The 19,831-nt window shown below is 41.1% G+C and overlaps 3 protein-coding genes across 3 annotated transcripts; 2 read left to right on the top strand and 1 right to left on the bottom strand.

Moving 5' to 3' along the window:
• The first annotated feature begins 858 nt into the window (after positions 1 to 858).
• On the top strand, positions 859 to 6,960 carry LOC136179393 (leukocyte elastase inhibitor-like). The gene is made up of 7 exons (XM_065955686.1): positions 859 to 1,067; positions 2,162 to 2,350; positions 3,521 to 3,658; positions 4,014 to 4,131; positions 4,219 to 4,361; positions 5,570 to 5,737; positions 6,487 to 6,960. The coding sequence occupies exons 2-7, from the start codon at positions 2,183 to 2,185 to the stop codon at positions 6,895 to 6,897; spliced, it is 1,146 nt and encodes a 381-aa protein (XP_065811758.1). The 5' UTR covers positions 859 to 1,067; positions 2,162 to 2,182; the 3' UTR covers positions 6,898 to 6,960.
• A 2,495-nt stretch (positions 6,961 to 9,455) lies between these two features.
• On the top strand, positions 9,456 to 13,451 carry LOC109986555 (GDP-L-fucose synthase). Its single transcript, XM_065955687.1, has 10 exons — positions 9,456 to 9,799; positions 10,143 to 10,300; positions 10,495 to 10,609; positions 10,754 to 10,882; positions 10,970 to 11,043; positions 11,135 to 11,268; positions 11,993 to 12,124; positions 12,219 to 12,298; positions 12,632 to 12,731; positions 12,828 to 13,451. Exons 2-10 carry the CDS (start codon positions 10,143 to 10,145, stop codon positions 12,881 to 12,883), a joined length of 978 nt encoding a protein of 325 aa, XP_065811759.1. The 5' UTR covers positions 9,456 to 9,799; the 3' UTR covers positions 12,884 to 13,451.
• Positions 13,452 to 14,525: 1,074 nt separating this feature from the next.
• Positions 14,526 to 19,627, bottom strand: bmb (brambleberry). Its single transcript, XM_065955685.1, has 12 exons — positions 19,353 to 19,627; positions 18,783 to 18,911; positions 18,515 to 18,700; positions 18,209 to 18,431; positions 17,955 to 18,071; positions 17,668 to 17,847; positions 16,694 to 16,900; positions 16,459 to 16,609; positions 15,395 to 15,456; positions 15,166 to 15,293; positions 14,957 to 15,075; positions 14,526 to 14,855 (listed from the first exon to the last, which is right to left on the bottom strand). The coding sequence occupies exons 1-12, from the start codon at positions 19,602 to 19,604 to the stop codon at positions 14,726 to 14,728; spliced, it is 1,884 nt and encodes a 627-aa protein (XP_065811757.1). The 5' UTR covers positions 19,605 to 19,627; the 3' UTR covers positions 14,526 to 14,725.
• Between the last annotated feature and the right edge of the window lie 204 nt (positions 19,628 to 19,831).

Here is a 19,831-nt window from a genome sequence, read left to right as displayed (position 1 = left end):
GTACAACAAAACCTCAAGACACCAGGGTAAACTTCACATCCCACACTCTGTTTCTCCTCAACCATGAAATCCAACGAGACTCCTTTCAAATATTTACTTTGCTTTTTCAGAATTGTACTTCTAAAAAAAACTTTAAAAAAATCAACAATATCAAACAACAATCAAGAGTTCCCACTCTGGCCTGTTCAGTGAGGTCTTTTGTTCAGGGCAGCTATAACAACAGGGATCAGGATCTTCCCAAGGCGAGCCCTTCTGCACCTTAGTACACTTCAGCTCAGGGCTCTGTACCTCAGTGCTCTGTACAAATAAATCATTTGGGTTTCAAAGTATTTGTGTCAAGTGATTATATGCAGGAAATATGCAGTAAAGTACCTCAAAGCATGTAGCTTACTTGAAAGAGATCACAGGTTTCACGTGCCATAAAGGTGACTAATTCACTTCAGACAAGTTCATACTGAAAATAAAATAAAGGAACTTGGCATTCGCACCAGAGAAACATACCAGGCTGAGTGGATTTTTTTTGAAGCACATAAATAAACAGATCAAGATTGAAATATTTTTAAATGATCTAACTATTGTATCAGGTCAGGTCTGTGGCCTAACAGAACACTCATGAGGTGAGTGTGGTTCTAGTCCTGAGTATTGCCCTGTCTGACCAGCCATGTGTGAGAAATACATATAAGTATGCATTTCAGTAGACAATCAAAGCTCACATTGAGTGTTAGCTTGTGCAAACTTTATTTCACATCCCTCTATCGGTTTTTTTTTGTCCTCTGAGTATAATGGCGCGGATGTTTTTGTCTCCAGTCCGTAACTTATCGCGCAATCACGCGTCCCTCCCTATGGTTCCTCCCACACAGAGCTGCGGTGACAGCAGCAGTCTGTGCTCTGTATAAATAGGCAGAGGTGAACTGCTGGGTTCAACCACAACCACTGCACAGGGACTTTTCTCTCTCTCCGGGGGGATATTTCGGACCACCGCCTCACTTTACGTTTTACTTTCACTTTCACTTTTGCACAGTGCGGGACAGAAGAGCGAGCTTCACTCGTTGTGGGACGAACATCAGGTAATATAACTACTACACAGCTTATACAGGCCTGGAGTTCAGTCAGGCACACTGTAGCTTAACTCACGCAATGGTGCTTTTCGTTTTCACCATAGACTGTAAATATTAGTTTTCACCCCTGCTTTCGGTGTTTAAAGATGGACGTACGGGGTTTATTTCCGGGTACTTGAACGCATCTTTACAGCTGCAACTGCGCCAGTCAGCGTGAGAAAACACACTTGATGTGTACTTCGCTTAGACGTGTGGTAAAAAACAACAACAAGTAGCCTAATAACAAGGCCTATGGTTATACAGTATTTAAAGGTAATTAGCTTCGTTTCAATCTAAAAGGTTTTCCCTTAGGCTACCTGCAGGTCCTACCTTAAGCTTAGAGGCTAAACCATAACATATACTGCCAAATGTTACACACCATCTTGGGTGATGTCTGTGACTGAATGTCAAAAGTGATAATTCAGGCTGCATGTGCATTCATTAGATTACTTCACTGCACAGAAATGTTTTTCCAATCAGCTCCTGTGGGTGAAATGACAACACAGAATCTCAGGTTTCACATTTACTACTTTTATTGGCTCATTAACTAAGAGGGAAAATCCCAGTATCAATTATATATATCTTAACCCTTAGATACATCAGTGGGTCAAAATTTAAAAAGGAAATTAAGTTGTTTACTTGCACTATTTGTATGTTATACAGTTACTTTCCAACGATACTTAAAGAGTGAAAACTAAGACTTTTTCTGTCCGACTGAGTACAATGCATATAAATATTGTTCACCACAATGACAAAAAAAAAGTACACTCTTCGATTCTAATGTTGGTATGTTCCTATTCTGTAAAGGTGTGTAGGCCACATGAAGGTTTCACAGATTGTAGTTGTGAAAAATGTTGTATTATTACAGCACTACTTAAATATTTATCGTTTCTACTATGACAACTATGGCTTGAAGTAAACATGAGTACATACCTCAGCTCTAGCACTGCATTTACATTCTTTGTAACTTAGAGTTTGCTTCATGTAAACACACTCAGCTATGAGCACACTTTTGCTTACTTACATGTTATAAACACATTTAAAACACCATTTGCTATTTATAGGATAAGTGTACATCTTCAGTCATGGCCGCCATCAGCAGCCCGAACACCGTTTTCGCCTTGGACCTGCTCCGCACGCTGAGCAAAGCGAACCCCAATGGGAACATCTTCGTCTCCCCGCTCAGCATCAGCTCGGCCCTGGCCATGGTTTACCTGGGAGCTAAAGGAAACACTGCGGCCCAGATGGCACAGGTAAGAAGTCGTATATCTCATTTTATAATTAGCAATGAAGGTTTTAAAATGCAGTCATCTTGGTCTGTTTCCATTTCACATTCTGAGTTCAACCTTTTAGCAAAGATGTGTATTCAAGCACGGACTAAAAGGTGTGTCTTGAGGCAGGTGAACTCTAACAACACCTGTACTTTGACCTCAATAAATACCTCTTCAACAAGTCATGTATTGTTCGCTATAAAACAGGACATTCTACAAACTGGCTGTTACACACAGAGCTGCAGTTTCTGCTATGTTTGCTTTTTAAAAGAGCAGTTAATCTTCAGAGCTTTGTTCTTTAGTCTCCTTCCTTTTATCATGATTAATGACTTCTGTGTTGAAAACAGCAGGAGGATGAACGAGTGAATCACTGGACAAATACAAATTGTGGCCAAAGTTTGATAACATTATATGAATACGTCAGTGCAAAATAGTATCAATCTGCTGCTATTAGAGCCACCACTCTTTAGGGAAAGCTTTCCACCTGATTTTGAAACCTCGCTGCAGGGATTTTTTTCCTGATGTTGGTGCTCGCTGCTGTCTGCATTTCAGTCAAGCAGCAACCACCTGTACTGAAAATGAAGCCAGTGCCAAAGTGTAAAGAGCTGCAGTTCCTCGATTGTCCACTCGAGGGTGGGTGCCGACACTCTGGAAGTCACATACACACCCCATTCAAAAAAAGCCTGTTTTAACAGCAGAAATTAACATGTTTACAACATGGTTAAAAAAACAAAATTGGTCTGAATTACTCATGTCTCTATTGGCACACCCTGTACAGAGTTTTTTTTTTTTATATATAACTCATTTGTTTTGATTTGTAAGAAGGATAAGAGTTATTGATAATAAGGCATGTGGCTGACCTGATTGATGGACGGGTGTGGTGAAGCTGTTTGTCAGGAGGCTTAATACCTGACTCGGCTCCAGCTCTTTGCCTGCTTTTAGGTTGACTGAAAGATAGGTTGAGAAAGCATTTCCACTATGGTGACCACCCCCTTCAACCTTTAACCAATGATTGACGTCACTGAGGCTTCGTCCATGTGTATTTACAGTCTATGGTTTTAGTTCAGGATAAAGAAGTTGTTTGGGGTAACACAACTGTAACACAATTTTTTGATGCTATAACAAAATGTTTTGTTCCTGACTGTCACACAGGCGCTCTCATTCAGTGCTGGTGAAGGCGTGCATGCAGACTTTCACACTCTGAACGCTGACATCAACTCACCGTCTGCATCCTACATCCTGAAACTTGCTAACCGACTCTACGGAGAAAGCACAGCCAACTTCCTCCCGGTGAGTTTTCTCAACTTACACCACCCAATCCCTGACTGAGCGTCACAGCAGTCTCCTTCTCCTCCTGAAGCCAGCACCGAGCTTTTAAGCTCTGAGGCTAGGTCACCTCAGTAGCTTCACCTGGGCAGAGCTGGAGACGACAGAAGGGGAGAAGGGACAAACGGCACAGGAAATAACAGACAGCTGTAGCCATCATGATTTTTAATGTAACCAAAGCATAAATATCCAGAAAGAGATGTTGTCTATTGCAAAGTTGTGATTAATATGGACCAAGTATTACGGTAATGAGGAGTTGCTACAGGAGATCTAGGTTGTTATTCACTGTTCACTCATTGTTATCTTCTGCTTTACAAAGAAATTCCTCGAAGCCACACAAAAGTTTTACCAGGCAGACCTGAAATCTGTGGATTTCATCGGAGCTCCAGAGGCCTGCAGGGCGGAGATCAACAGCTGGGTCGAGCAGCAGACAGAAAGTAAAGCGTTTTAAACCAATTTGTGCTGCAATCTTTCCAAAGTGTCCTTGACGAGTCCTTGATTAGTTTCTCTTTATTTCCTTTCAGATAAGATTAAAGATCTTCTGAAGCCAGGAACAGTCAACCCAATGACCCGACTGGCTCTGGTTAATGCCATTTACTTCAAGGGGAGCTGGAAGAACCCATTCAAAGTGAAAAACACCATGGAGATGCCCTTCAAAGTCAACAAGGTGAAAACTACAGCTGAAGTTTTCGGATCATGACATGTAAACTTGAATGTTGCTGATTAGAGCTCTCAAGAGCAGCTGCCAATGTTGTGTTTTGCCTTTCAACACCTGTGTGTCTGATCGGACTTAAACCTTTTTGTTTGCACTTACTGATGTTGTTTCCTCCTCTCTATTTCCTTGCTTGTGTTGTTCTTACTCTCTGATGTACGATGCTTTGGATAAAAGTGTCTACTCAATGAATTGCAGAATTGTAGAATACAAGAAACTTAAGCTTTCAAAATATTTAAATTGTTCGATAATTTTTGATAGTCTACCATTATATTGCAAAACAAGACCCTCTGTTGTTTTAAAGGTCACATATTCTCCTCCTCTTCAACCAGTTTCAATAAGTCTCAGAGCTCCCCAAAACATGTGTGTGAAGTGTCTTGTTCTAAATCCACTCTGATCCTGTATTTGGTCATGTCTATAAACCCCTCTATTTCAGCCCTGCTCAGAACAGGCTGTTTCTGTGTCTGTAGCTTTAAATGTAAATGAGCTGTGTCTGACCACGCCCCCTCTCTGGAAGGGCTCGGGTGTACTCTGGCTTTCTTGCTCCATGTCCTATTGTTTACGGTGAGAAGGCAGACTCAGAGAGCAGAACAAACACCTAGCTAAGGAAGTGTCATCCACCTGGGGGAGGGGTTACTGCCCTTTGTGATGTCATGAAGGGAAAATCTCCAAACGGCCTGTTTGAGCATACATTTTCTGAAAAGTAGAGCAGGCAGAAGACAGAGAGGATGGACTTTTCTCATCATTGGGGGGTTTGTAGACTGACTAAGGACACATATTAGTGTTAGAACAACATGGTGAAGTGTATTTTGCATAATATGTGACCTTTAATGATCGATAGTGCTGGGAAAAAAAAAAACGGTATATTTTTTTCTCCCAAAGCTGTTGCAAGCAAAAAAGGGGCACTGTCTAAATTACACAAAACGTTACCAACATATTTGTGCAATTCAGACCTGCAGGAGTTTTTGGTACTTAAAATATATCCAATTACCCAATATTGGGTGCTTAAGAATGTTTTGTTGCCTTGGTATTGAAACAGGTATTCAAATTGTTTGTTTTTTAATAGAATCGTATCCATTTTTAAAATCTGGCACTGGTACAAACCTACCAATGCAGACTTTCTAACTTGATCTTTTGACCTTAATGTCCTAATTGTGTGTCAGAATAAAAGTACGCCGGTCCAGATGATGCACCAGGTGAAGACGCTGCCCTTCAACTACATCCCTGAGCTCGGTCTGCAGATCCTGGAGCTGCCGTACACTGATGAGGAGCTCAGCATGTTCATCCTGCTGCCTAAGGAGTCTGCAAACGGCCCCGACAGTCTCCTGAAGGTACTCAACCTAGAAAGAGTATGACATTTTTACAATTCAATCTGTTTTCGCTCTCCTGAAGGGTCCTTGTGGAGTCTTTTCCAACAGCGCTACCCACTGCACCACCGTGCAGCCCTGATGCCTGGCCGAGTCATATATACTGTGTGCGTTCGGACGATTAAAAGTTTAAAAATCGGCTTGAAATGTCCTTATGTCTGTGCTCTCCTACATTTTTTAAATCGGTTAAAAATCATCCAGCCAACTTTGGGCGCAGTTTTCACAGCACTCTTAATTATTCAAAAAATATATATATAAATCTGATGAGAGCTGCAATGCAAACTAAGGAACAATTTGGAATAGCATCCAATAAAGGATACTGATGAATAACTTAAAAATTCAACATTTTTGAATTAGCAAAGTTGATCCCATTTCAATCAGGATAAATATAACCAAAAGAATGTACCCACTGAAAGGGTTGTCTGTCCCTCTCTAGCAATAAGAGACAAATATATAGCTTTTGTTTATTTATAAAGGTGTCAAGATGCCCAAGTATTTCTCTCCAATTCAAAACCAATGTTCATCCAAGCAGCTTTAGAACTTTTAAACCTTTACATTCATCACTGACTAACTCCAGATATCTCTCTCATTTATCTCTGTAATCTCCACTGATAAATATTATTATAGCCTAAACATTAGCCCAGTTATACAAAGAGGAATGAACAATTTGATGTAAAATGATCAAAAAACAAACATATTGTTTGTTGTTGCAGCTGGAGAAAACGCTAACACAGGAGAAGCTGGACAAATGGACCAACAGGGAAAACATGGACCTCAACGTTGAAGTCGTCGTTCACCTGCCCAAGTTCAAGTTGGAGGACGACTACGAGCTGAACGAGCCGCTCGCCAAACTGGGCATGGCAGACGTGTTCTGCTCGGCAAAGTCAGATCTGTCCGGCATGAATGGCGATGGAGGACTCTTCCTGTCTACAGTGGCGCACAAAGCCTTTGTGGAGGTGAACGAGGAGGGGACGGAGGCGGCCGCGGCCACTGCAGGCATCGCCATGTTCTGTATGTTAAGCCCGCAGGAACACTTCACAGCCGACCACCCGTTCCTCTTCTTCATCAGGCACAATAAGACCAAGTCCATCCTCTTCCTCGGCAAGTTCTTGTCTCCTCAGTAGACCAACCCAGCAGAGGATGATGTTGGACAGATTCAAATAAAAAAGATATTCAAAATCTCTGAAGTGAAGGCTTTCTTTTTTCTTTTTTGCTGACGTTTTCTAAGTAAAGAAATGCAGATCTTATATTTCTGCCCTGAAATCATAGAGTTAGCTTTTCAAACAACTTACAAACAGGCTTAAATGTTTTGCTGTTCAGTTTGTGTATTTTAACTCCTGAATGAAGTGGAAAAAAAAATAGAACAAACATTTGGATTGTATAGCAGGCACGCCTAAAGAAAAGGCTGGGCCCCTGAAAAGGCAGAGTGAAGGGGCCCTCCTCATGGTCGGCCTTGGAAAGAAGAGTCCGGTGAAGTTTAGTCATGGTTAGGACTAAGGATTATCCAAAGAAACCAGGACAATTCTTAAGAAAAACAATTTCCTGTCAAGGTTTTTGGATTTCCATTTTCATTACTTAAAAACAAAGTTCAATTTCCTGCAATGTACTGGCAGCAGAAGTCTTAGACACATATTTAAAACCTCAGTTTACAGAAAGGTACTTCTGAAAAGTTTCATTTTTAACTGGATGAACTGCGACAGAATAAATTCAAACTGTGTTGGGTTTGAAATCATATGTCAAAGTTGTGATTACAAAAAAATGAAGAAAAACATAAGTACCGGTAAACAACAAGTCAAGTGGGTTTTGATGATAAATCTTCAAGACCCACAAGTGTGTCAGGCTACTCCTGTTAAATTTATGGTAAATGGTAAATGGACTTGAGTTTGTATATTTCTTTTCTAGTTTTCTGACTACTCAAGTTCTATTGTCCCATCAAGAAACATCCCTTTATTTGATGGAGACCCTCTTTAATACATAAGAGCTTTTGAGAATGGAGTGGAGGAGCACACAGGTTATTGGAGCGACTGCTTGCACTTTCTTAAACAGTACACCAGGGGGCAACCAAGCGCCTTGGTGCACAGCTGTCAACATCTGCCTTCAGAGCTGGGATACCAAAGAGCCAAAAGTCTTTTAGCAGAGCATTTTGGAAATGAATACAAAATTGCAGCTGCCTATATGGCTGCCAATACCTGTTAAAAGTGAGGATACTGAAGCACTACAATCATTCTCACTGTTTCTTCGAGGATGCTGAACTCTTACAGAGCAAATGATGCAAATGAATGAATTGGACTTACCTTCTAACATGAGGAGTATCATCTTAAAACAGCCTTACAAATTAAGGGATAGATGGAGAAATGTTGCATGTGATCTACAAGACTGTAGTGGTTGCAGAGCGATCTAGTCAGCTTCATTGAAAAGCAAGTTAGAGTTGCCGGGAACAGGATGTGATGGTTGATCGTTTCAAAGGCTTCACTATTATCTGACAGATAAGTTCTCTGTCCAAAGCATGAAGACATCACTGGTGTTTCCCCCAGTACTATCTCAGTGCTGTAGTGAACCCTAAATGACTGAGGCATTTCCTCTTCACACTTCAAAATTTTAAAAATGTTCCTTTTTTTTGATCTTGAGAAGCTTTGGATTAGATAGTAATATTTATGATGTATTTTCAGTGGATGTAGGCTACTGAACACATGAAGAGCAGAATTGTAAAGTAATAATAGAGAGCAAGAAAGTTCCAATGCAATGTCTTTATTGTTGTTTTTTATTTTCTGGTATTGTTTATTACTGTTTCATGTTTTTGATTTGGATCATTTTTATTGTTTATTATGATATTATGTCAATTTGAATCAATCATTTTAGTTTTTGGTGTATACATTTAAATTAAAACTTTAGTGACTACAAATTATTAAGCGGTCAAATTAACCTAAATCTGGGGGTTTTGAGATTGATTTACCTTCACAGATCAGGACCCACATTTATTAAACTATAAATATGACTTGATGAATATGGGCCCTGATACTGCTCACTTACTTTGTTCCTCATCTGTCCAGATGTGGAATTAGTTGAGTTGGTGGTGTGAAAAATACTGTATACAGTATATTACATTCATGCCAATAAATAAAGCTTGTTAAATTGGAAAGATGAACGGAAATATAAAGAATAAACAGCTATTTGCTTGTGTAATTTGTATAGCGTGTTGTTCAAAAGCGAAATCGCAGAGGGAGGAGAAGAGGAAGTGATGTTATACATGAGCACTGCTGTGACAGAATCAGAGCAGTAAACTGTGTTTTAAATGTAAAACAAAGTTAAGACAAAGTTGTTTTTCTACATTTCTGTCATTTACACATTCAAGCCTATAAATATTACATGAATTGAAATAAAGTCCGATGATATAAACAGTGTTTTTTGTTAAATCAAAGGGATGAATTTGAGATTTTCTTCACAGCCAAACCGCAAACTAACTGTCATGTGCAAAAATAAAAGCACGACATCGAATCTAAATATTTCGTTCAGAACAGTTATTCTGTGAAACCTTACATTTAAATACACAGTCGTGTTTTTTGCATTTTTATTAGGAATTGTTCAACTTTATTGCGTGTCTTTTGAGCAATGAACGACCAAGCTAGTTGTTCATAAACATTTATTTTGAAGTATATGACCGGAAGAAGAATGTTACGTTCTATGTTGACCCCGGCTTATCTGCGGACGAACGGTCGACAAAAACCTACTTTACATATCGGTGTAGCACAAAGTTACTGTTGAATTACGGCACTAGCGTGTCATTGAAATAGAAAAGACTTTGATATTCCACATTTTCGACATTAGTTACACAGTTATGTTTCAGTTTATTAGGCTGCATAAATTAGGAATGTTGCAGCTTGTGCAGGCCAGCTAGCATCAACTTTGGCTAATAACGATAGCTGGCGTGGCTTGTATTTTATGGTAACAAGAACTCTCTTAACACCTCTGATGAGAAAAAGGAGGTAACAACGAAAAGGTTTGCATCGGGATACTGTTATTGTAAAGGTAAGCTTGCAAAATAAGATACTTTTATTTATATAGAATAGTTATGAGACTGTGACTATATAGTTGCTCTGTTTGTTTTCCTTGGTATTTAAATGTCGTGAGCTTCAACACCTTGTAGTAATACTGATCTGTTGTATGACGTGGCATTTACCTGAGCCTTTAGCTCTGCAAACACCTAAGTTTGTCTGCATACACCCCACCTGTAGACACACTTAGGTAACCAGTTCCATAATAACTACACCTTCATGTGCCAAAGTCTTTTTTGTTAACCTTAACATCATGTTTTGATCGTTTTAATGCCTATGCATCACTGGATATTTTTTATTTTTTTTGCTTCTTCCAGATGAACGGTCAGGGTGAACACACTGCTCCACTGAGGGTGCTGGTTACAGGGGGGTCCGGCTTGGTGGGCAGAGCCATACAGCATGTGGTTAGAGAAGAGGGGGGAGCCAAGGAGGGGGAAGAATGGATCTTCCTCTCATCAAAAGATGCCAACCTCATGTGAGAACATACTCCCATGCATGCATCTTTCCCCTTTATATCTGTCCACATTAAGTACAAAATATCTAAAGTTTAGTTTTGTTATCGGTGTTATTTAAAAAAAAAAATTCAATCCCCTGTCAAGATTGTTTTCCTGCAAAAGCCCTACAGCCTCCGCTCATTACCTCATTTCTGTTACTGTGACCTCTCTGCAGGAACATGGATGAAACACGAGCAGTGTTTGAAAAACATCGGCCGACCCACGTCATTCACCTGGCTGCTATGGTTGGGGGGCTTTTCAAGAACATGAAATACAACCTTGACTTTTGGGTAGGAGGACATTACTCCTTTGTTATCACTGCTGATGTGTTTGAAAAGAATAATCTGAGTATGTTATTATAATTCTATCGTCATGTAGTTTCTATTGAAACGACTTGTGTTTTTTGTTGCTTTGGATGTGTCTGTCCCCTGCAGAGAAACAATATCTACATGAATGATAACGTGCTGCAGGCGTCAAATGAAGTTGGAGCTGTCAAGGTTGTTTCTTGTCTCTCCACCTGCATCTTTCCTGATAAGACCACCTACCCTATAGATGAGACTATGGTAAAAAAAAAAAAAAAAAAAAATTATGCTCTGTTGGTTTGCATGTAGCAGTTTGTAAACAGTGGCTAACTTCACTTCTTTTTCAAGATTCACGATGGTCCACCTCATGATTCGAACTTTGGTTATGCCTATGCAAAGAGAATGATTGATGTGGCTAACAGGTGAGAAGTCTACCCTTTATAACATGTTAGTTGAATTGACACGATACCATGAGTAATGATTGTGTGTTAAACTGTATATGTTGTTTTGCAGGGCTTATTTCCAGCAGCACGGGCGCTGCTATACAGCTGTGATTCCTACAAATGTGTTTGGTCCACATGACAACTTCAGCATTGAGGACGGTCATGTGCTGCCAGGCCTCATACACAAAGCTTACATCGCCCAAAGTAAGTCACATGGTCTTACAAGTGTCATAGCCAAAGCAAGTATATATAACTGTAGATATTTAAACTTTCTTTTATCGGTTTATTTGCTGTATATATTTTTTTTAAATGATTGAGTTGTGTTGTTACCATTTAAGGACATCAAAGGGAAAACAGTGTTTTATATGGATATGCAGGGGTGGAATGTAACATTTGCTCCTCTGTTCTTTAAGTCATGCTCAGTCTGGTGTGTTTTGTACCTTTTCATAATTGTAACAGTCCAGATAAAGGTGGGAAAAAAACAGCTGCAGTCCTTTAAACACAGTGGGTTATCGAAAACTCTGCTGTGCCTGACCAATCGGAGACGTTCAGCACTGCAGGCGGTGCAGGCCTGGAAAGCACTACCCCACTAGCAGGGTCTTTTTTAGGGGTGAATCTTTTATCCCAGAACATAGTTTAGAGCCTGGTTCCTGCGGTCGAAATGCACATAGTTCCTCAAAAAAGGTGCATTTGTACATTAACGTAAGAATATATGTAGGGCACTTTTACTTTCCTCATATTCTTTAGTCTTCTCCTTCAATAGTTCACAGAGGGAAATATTGTGTTTTTCTCCCACATTTATTCAGCTTTAACAGCCTATGTTTCTACCTGAGGTTCAATTTTAAAAATCGCACGTTATAATGTGCTTTACGATGCTGAAGATTATAGCAATGGTTTGTGTTTGTGTGTATTTTTTGTTCACCGTTAGAGGAGGGGAAGCCCCTGGTGGTCTGGGGATCCGGCACTCCCAGAAGACAGTTCATTTACTCTTTGGACCTGGCTCGTCTCTTCCTGTGGGTCCTGAGAGATTATCCAGAAGTGGACCCAGTCATTCTCTCAGGTGAGTCCTCATACACGGCTTAACTAACAAAACAAAAAAATGAAGCTGAATCAAATTAAAAAATGATGCCACTGTCACGTCTGCTGGTTTGCAGTTGGAGAGGAAGATGAAGTCTCCATCAAAGAAGCGGCAGAAGCGGTTGTTGAAGCTCTGGACTTCAGAGGAGAAGTGGTTGTATCCTTTTAAATGAAGTGCTTTTTTTTATTTGACATATTCAGAGGGTTTTTAACTTCAATCAGAACTTTCACAAAAGTCCAGGGACAGAACACTGACAGAATCCTACATACTGGTCCTTTAAATGTATGACTGTCAGTAACATGCAAGTGTATTTCCATAAAATGGAGCGACGCCTGTGAGTTAGTCCAGGCAGAGAATTCGAGCTGCGCTGATTTCACCTGTTTTGCATGCTATCACTTACCAATGTTTATGAAAGGGGGAATTAGGGTATTCAAATATTTCTCATCATCTTGAGAGTGCCATGTAGTTTCCTTGACCGTCGGCGTCTAGTTTGATACGAGTAAAGCAGACGGTCAGTTCAAGAAGACGGCGAGCAATGCAAAGCTGTGCCGCTACCGGCCAGACTTTACCTTCACACCCTTCAAGCAAGGTGGGACAGACTCACTGGTCGTTATTTTGACGTCAGCAGTGCATGTATTAAAAACACCTGATGATAATTGAGTGTTTTGATTACATCTCATTGCAGCTTTAAAGGAGACCTGTGATTGGTTTGTCACAAACTATGACTCAGCACGGAAGTGAAACCGCTGACGGTTGAAAGTCTGTCGATCCGGGAGCAGTTCTGTTGGTGGAGGAAAGAAGAAGAGAAAGTGATGGTGCTGCTGAGTGGGACATGGTTAGAAGAAAAACATGGAGGTTCATCTGCACAGGCGCGATGACTGTTACTGAATGGAGTCATGTCTGAACGTCTGAAGTCAGATCTGCAACACTTCATATGATGTTTTAGAAGACTTGTTTCTTTTTAAGGATTTTAAAGAATTATGTAATTCTAGGCTTTGTATTTTTCTACCTGTGTGTAGAACTTTCCACTTTCAGTAGTGAGACACGTTTGAAGTTTGAATTGAATGCTCTAACCTATAAATCAAGTGCTGGCACTATCTGCTCATTCAGAACTGTATCTGTGTAGTGTACTGTTCAATATTTCATTTCTGAAGAACCTTTCATTTTGGAAAAGTTTGGGACGTTTTGAATGACCTTGATTGACTTTATTTAAAGAAAATAAAGATTTATGGTATATTTTGTTAAACTGGTGTTTTTTAACTCAGTATATTGCCACAGCACCAGCGTAATAAATATTTTATACATGTGATGTGTGATGAATTTACTCCACCATGAAGTGTCCACCAGATTAAGAGGTGAATTCTTTATGTTTTTGGGCCTTTTATGCCTTTATTGTAGAGATAGGACTGGATAGAACCAGAAAATCAGGGACGGAGAGAGAGAGAAAGTGGGGTAAAGGAGCCAGAGGGTGGATTCTAGCTGCCTGCATGGAGGACTAAAGCCTCCAGACATACATAGGGTGTGTGTCCTAACCATTCGCACCTCTGGATTTCAGTATTTCAATGGAAGATCAAATAGAACCCTTACAAACTGGTCGCAGGATCATATTCTTCCTTGCCCTCCCATTAGCCCCCATCTTTTGAAAACTGAAAAATCTGTGAAGACATTGCGCTTTCTTCTAGGTACCAACATGTATCCAGAGAACAGATTTCCGTCCACACATCAAATTAAAGCCGTGTCACCACACAGTGTCCTATGCACTTAAAAGCAGAGAGTAGTTTTTCATATGGCATCAGAGAGTCCAGATATTTCAGGGATCCTGTAGAGGATACTCCAAACAGTTTGGTCTTCTCTTGTTACCATCATGAAACAATGATTGTCCATGCTTTTGTTTCATCAAGGCTTGATTATTGTGATTCCCTGTTCACGTCTGAGCATCACATCCTTGAACCAGCTACACGCAAGTCCACTATGCTCCTCACTGCACTGGCTTTCAATCTTTTTCAGAATCCAATTTAAAATGATTGTTATTTTGGTTAGACCCTTGCATGGTCATTACTCTAACCCTCCTGCTTACAAATTTGAGCTGCTAAAGCCATGTAACACCAGCATGACCCTGACGTCCTTTAATCAGGGTCTGCTGGTTGTTCCTCGCAGCAGACTTAAAAGGACAGCGATTGTGCCTTTGAGTTTGCGTCACAAACATTGGAACAGAGGTGTGGACACTTTTACATAACGATTAAAAGATTTCCTCTTTCTATTGTTGTAGAATTTTTTTTCTGTTCTGAATAATGCATTAAAAACTCAACCCTTCTCCAATCTGATTATTTTAATAATAATAATGAGGATGGTATATGAAAAAACAACAGCTTTTTCTTTTAAATCATAGGTATAGAAATAATTTATTAACTTAAAAAAATACAGTGTTAAAAATATGACATAAAAATATACAAGTATATTCAAACATTTCAAATGTAGTGCTTACAAGCAACTTAATGTTAGAGGGGAACAGGCAGAATCACAATAACAGGTACAGGTACCGTATTTTGCAGATAAAAATAATAATAAAAATATCTGAGGATATCAGGACTGAACATATGAGGTGAGCCCCCCTTCATGGACTCTGCAGTACTCCAGTCCCGGCACGGCTCTCTTCTTACACGCTTTTCCTGTTTTGGTGATGCCATTGCACAGCTGACGGCCTGACAGAGAGCTGCTCCAGGAAAGACGGAGAGAAAAACAAAACTTCAACTACAAAGAACTGACTCAAATGTTTCATGTTAGAGGTGTAACCTCAGAGTGTCAAACCCTGACCTGTTGCTGACCATCGACGGTGCAGGACTCGCACTCCGGGAGTCGTTCCCATAATCACGCGAGTCGTTCACTGCATCAAAACCATCAAGGTTCCTCAGGGGGATACTATCAACCAGAGCCTAAAAAAATAAATAAACCCACTAATTAAATAATTCATATGAACAATTATCTAGGTTATCCTTCGTACCCAGTTTGATTTTTCTGCTCACCCCTGAAATAAGCAGGTGTTGGACGAGCCGGGGAGTCGAGTGATTGGGTGTGCCAATAATCGGAGTGAATCTGGACCCTGGGACTGGCCTCCTGTGGGGAGGGGACACCGCTGACATGCCGAGGGCGCCTGGATGTAAAAACATGAGGGACAGCAAGTATGAGAGACTGAGTCTAGTAGGGCATCACTTTTATTTGAATGTTAGAAAATTAAAAGTATGGACCTCACACCTGATATGAAGCTGTCCTGATTCAGCAAGTCGTCTTGTTCCATGAAGCCGTCTTTCTCATCTCTAGAGGAGATAGCAGGACAATTGTTAAAACTAGCTAGGCAACTGCTCAGATATTACTGTATTACTGTAAGTCACTCTCTGTATTAAAGGAGCACTATGTAACCTTGTTAACCAAATTCAAAACTTTAGAGAGAGCTGTCTCCCCCCGCCCCCTCCTCTCCAGAGTCAATGCTCATACAGGTTGCCATGTGGTGGACACCATAGCTTCAGTGTTTAGCCAGCTCTGCATCGGTCTGTAAACCTTTCTGTGTTCTAACCTCTCTCCATTTTCCAAAAGCATCTCCAATATTGATCGTAGTTTCAGTACGTTTCTGCTCGTGGAGCTTATTAGAAACATGCAGAGGATTTTTTAGGTCGGGTACAATCACTTCTATCTGAACCACTTCTCTTGCCCGCTTCCATCTCTGCAACACCTGTTGCTTTTTCTGGTAAACCAAGGGGCATCCAAACTTAGTCAACTACTCACTTATTTGCCAACTTTTCCATTTTAAGAAGCAGAAAAAAGGGGTCACAATTCCTGGAATCTTTTCCCCAAATTTCAATCATTTCAGGTTCTTTATTTTGTAACAGTAAAATAAAATGTGTGCTCAAACAGGCCGTTTGGAGATTTTCCCTTCATGACATCATAAAGGGCAGTAACCCCTCCCCCAGGTGGGTGACACTCCCTCAGCTAGGTGTTTGTTCTGCCCTCTCAGTCTGCCAACGTAAACAATAGGACATGGAGCGAGAAAGCCCGAGCCACCCAAGCCCTTCCAGAGAGGGGGCGTGGTCAGACACAGCTCATTAACATTTAAAAGGTACAGACACAGAAACAGCCTGTTCTGAGCAGGGCTGAAAATTAGGGTTTTATAGGCATGATCAAAGACAGGATCAGAGTGGATTTAGAACAAGAAACTTCACACACATGTTGTGAGGAGCTCTGAGACTTATTTAAACTGGTTGAGGAGGATAATATGTGACCTTTAAATGCCCAGGTTATAGAACAATAAAAGTAAGGCTCACTTCTCTGGTGTGGAGGACGGTGGAAATGAGTGGCAGGATGAAAAAGGCTGCTTCTCTGGTTTCACAATGTCACAGGGGGCTAGTGGAAGAGGAGCGGCCGGCTTTCCTTTGGACTGGAAACAGGCGCACAACCGATTCACAAACCAGTAACCTAAACATAAGAAAAGGGATGAAGTCTTTGTGACAAATCCAGGAAAACATTTGAGACATCGTTTTTTGCATTTTGAGTTTGTACCCAGAGAGAGCGTGAGCATCAGCAGGCTGAGGCCAGTCAGATCCAGCGCTGGTTGCTGGTTGACCTCGGCCACAGCGTTCAAAGGGACGGTGAGCAGCAGCATGGCTCGGGAGAAACCAGGACAACGCAGGAACGTAAGCAGGACTGCGCACAGTACAAAGTATCCTGTATGTGCAACACAGGTCCACATGGCCGTCAGACTCAAACCTGTGAAATCAAGAAGAACAAGAGAAGCTCTAATCAGCTGATTTCAGGACGACGATATTTAACGCTAAATATAATTTAAAGAGGACATATTATCCCCTTTTCCACCTTTTCAAACAGTCCCCTGTGGTCTAAATGAAACATCTGTGCTGTGGTCAAAATATAACATGAATCAAGCACCAGAGGAGGTTTGTGACCCTGTATAAACCAGCTCTCTGAGAATGCGCCGTTTTGGTGTGTATCTCTTTAAATGCAATGAGCAACCGCTGAGTTTTTCTGGTAGAGAAAGGGAGGGGAGGGTATTTTGTTCTTACCAGAATCCCACTGTGACATCACAAGGAGCGCAAATTTGAAACGGAGCATTTTTCTCTGTGTTGCAAGACTTATGCAGATCACAAACAAAGGACTAGATGGGTTTATTTCACATGTTGTGGGTCGGTGGACACTCAGGTTACCCAAATATATGTTCAAAAACACTGTAAAAGCGGATTTTTCATAATATGTCCCCTTTAAACAGTAGTCAACTGACCATTAATTATAATATTGGTGATTGCAATAAAATCAAAATTAAGATCTGCTTTGGATTACAATGATATACCCTGGGTTTTTTTTACCTCAAATTTAATTTTGAAGGGACCGTTTTGTAGGAAAGGTTGGTTCCTACATGAACACGATCAGGGGGAAATGGAGTGATGTAACATTTGTGTAAACAATTAGTGTTTTGTGAACTAACTGTACATCTCTTGGTCACCACTGGTCTGGTGTCTCACCTGCCCAGCCCAGGTAGCCCTGGATCGTGTGAAGCCTTTCCTCGATGCGGCTCTGCATGTTATCCAGGTAGTGCAGCAGGAATCCCAGTGTGCTGTTCATGCGCTCCAGTTTGTTCATCAGGTCCGTGTAGTACTGGGAGGTCTGGTCCTGGTACTGCAGGAACTCTGACATGCTGTGATCTGAACAGACGTGGATACACAGGAATGAAGAAAACAAACGAACAGAACAGCACTCGTTTGAACAACGGTGCAGTTCACTTAGATAAAGTGATGCTCAGTTTGATTACCAATCTTCTGGTAGATGTCCTGAGCTTGGTGTCTGACGTCTGTGAGGTCTTTGACGATGGCGTTGTGGTTGTCCTGCACCTCTGAGCCCTGGATCTGCAGATGCTCGCTCACATTTTCTACAGAGGGCGACAGGTGGTGATGATCATTTCAAACGCGATGATATTATACATTGTCCCAAAATATACCAGAGGTGACTGAATTCTGCTTTTATTCCAGATTCAGGACAGTGAATCTGACCACATGGAGCTCTCACCCATTTTCTCCGTGATGCCGTGAATGAGCTGGGCGACGAGTTCCTGTCCCGAGGCGATGAGAGCTTTCTCCTGACCCAGACGCTCCAGGTTGTTCCTCAGTGAGCTCTCCATCTGCTCCTGACCCTCGTACAGTTTCCCCTGTTGTTCCTGCAGGGCGCTGTGACCGTCCAGCACCTTGTTCAGGGAGGCTGCGGTCAGCTCCTTCAGCTGCAGCTGGCCCTCCTGTTACAACACGTCATGTCATCAAGGCATCGCAGGGACTTCATCTTAACTGTACACTTTAAGAGAAATCTGAACCACTTTACCTTCAGGTCCTTCATTGCGTCGAGCTGATTGGTGGCGGTGGAGATGAGAGCGTTCACCGTGTGCTCTGCTCTGCGCCTGAAGAGCTGCTGTCGAGTCGCGTAGCAAACTGAGCGCGCTCGGTTGCTCACTATGTGGTAGGCGTTCCATGTGTCCGAATCCATGTCTGCTGTGCACTCTTTTATAGTCTGGAACATCAAAATTAGATTTAAAAAAAAAAAGTAGCTCCTCAATTAAAAAAACGACCTCCTTCATAAAACAAATGTTTACCATTTCCTCTGTACACGGGTAGGTTAGGCGTCCCTCACTCTCTGCCTGGCAGTTGAACAGAACAACGCCGAGTTTGGCAAGCTGCTCCTCTGAGAGGCCGTCACAGCTCGCCTTCAGACGGGCAACCACCTACAAAAGGGGCAGAGCTTTATTCACATGAAGAATCCAAATCAGAGGTAGTGAACCAAAGCAGCTGTAACCCTGCTAAGAAGAGGAAGTATCAAACAAAGAGAAGGCTTTACAAGGTTTTTACTTTTCTTGCCTTTTATTTCACTTTTAGGCCGAAGACATCGTCTAACCAAAATGTTAAGAAAGGAAACTCCTTGTAAACCAAACTTGTGGGATTTTTGACTGTCAAAGTTAGTAGTTTCAACTCATTTTTTTTCTAAATTATACAAGAAAAGTAAGACATTTCTAACATGTAATCAAATTAAATGATCCAAATTGTGACTCATCAATGTCAGCCTAACATAAACCCACACAAATCCAAACATACAAGTCACGATTTGCACCAGAAGTGAAAAATAAAAAATAACTCTTTAACTTCAAGGATAAGAAGCTGAATTTTACCCTATAATGACAGCTGTCTAGCGGGCTGATCTCCATGTGCTTTGCCTCAGACAAAAACTTCTCGTCTGCGGTTGCCATCTCGAACTGAGCATCTTTTGCAAGCAGAGCCGGAGCTACTGGAGGATGTGCTGCTGCTTTTGAAGGAGCGTCTGTCTGTCTCAACCATTCAAACAGGCCGCTGACACCCGGACTCTGACAGAACAACATGCTGATCAGCAGGAAACACAGCTGACGGATCAGTAGACCACCCATAACTGTAAAAAAAAAAATAACAGAAGAAATCAATATCATTTACAGATCCGAATCTAAAATCTTCATGGATTTGAAACATTTATTAAAAACAGCTAAATGTTTGGGAAATACATTAAAATATTTTTTTTGCCACCATTCAGAAGTTGTGCTGCTTGGAGACTAAAGTTACACATCAGTTTCATGATTTAAAAGATTAAGTCAATCGTTTCTTTTCTTCTAGATTATTT

The sequence above is a fragment of the Labrus bergylta genome, chromosome 6 (genome assembly GCF_963930695.1).
Source record: "Labrus bergylta chromosome 6, fLabBer1.1, whole genome shotgun sequence".
NCBI lineage: Eukaryota > Metazoa > Chordata > Actinopteri > Labriformes > Labridae > Labrus > Labrus bergylta.
This window is presented reverse-complemented; position numbering and strand designations above follow the sequence as displayed.

Coding starts and splice junctions, on each gene's coding strand:
- bmb (XM_065955685.1), bottom strand. CDS start 19,604: ATGGGTGGTCTACTGATCCGTCAGCTGTGTTTCCTGCTGATCAGCATG. Junction 18,072..18,208: donor CGGCATCACGGAGAAAATGG/GTGAGAGCTCCA, acceptor CGCCCTCTGTAG/AAAATGTGAGCGAGCATCTG. Junction 16,610..16,693: donor GATGCTCACGCTCTCTCTGG/GTACAAACTCAA, acceptor TCTTATGTTTAG/GTTACTGGTTTGTGAATCGG.
- LOC109986555 (XM_065955687.1), top strand. CDS start 10,143: ATGAACGGTCAGGGTGAACACACTGCTCCACTGAGGGTGCTGGTTACA. Junction 10,610..10,753: donor AATACAACCTTGACTTTTGG/GTAGGAGGACAT, acceptor TGTCCCCTGCAG/AGAAACAATATCTACATGAA. Junction 12,299..12,631: donor ACTTCAGAGGAGAAGTGGTT/GTATCCTTTTAA, acceptor GTCGGCGTCTAG/TTTGATACGAGTAAAGCAGA.
- LOC136179393 (XM_065955686.1), top strand. CDS start 2,183: ATGGCCGCCATCAGCAGCCCGAACACCGTTTTCGCCTTGGACCTGCTC. Junction 4,362..5,569: donor TGCCCTTCAAAGTCAACAAG/GTGAAAACTACA, acceptor ATTGTGTGTCAG/AATAAAAGTACGCCGGTCCA. Junction 5,738..6,486: donor GCCCCGACAGTCTCCTGAAG/GTACTCAACCTA, acceptor TTGTTGTTGCAG/CTGGAGAAAACGCTAACACA.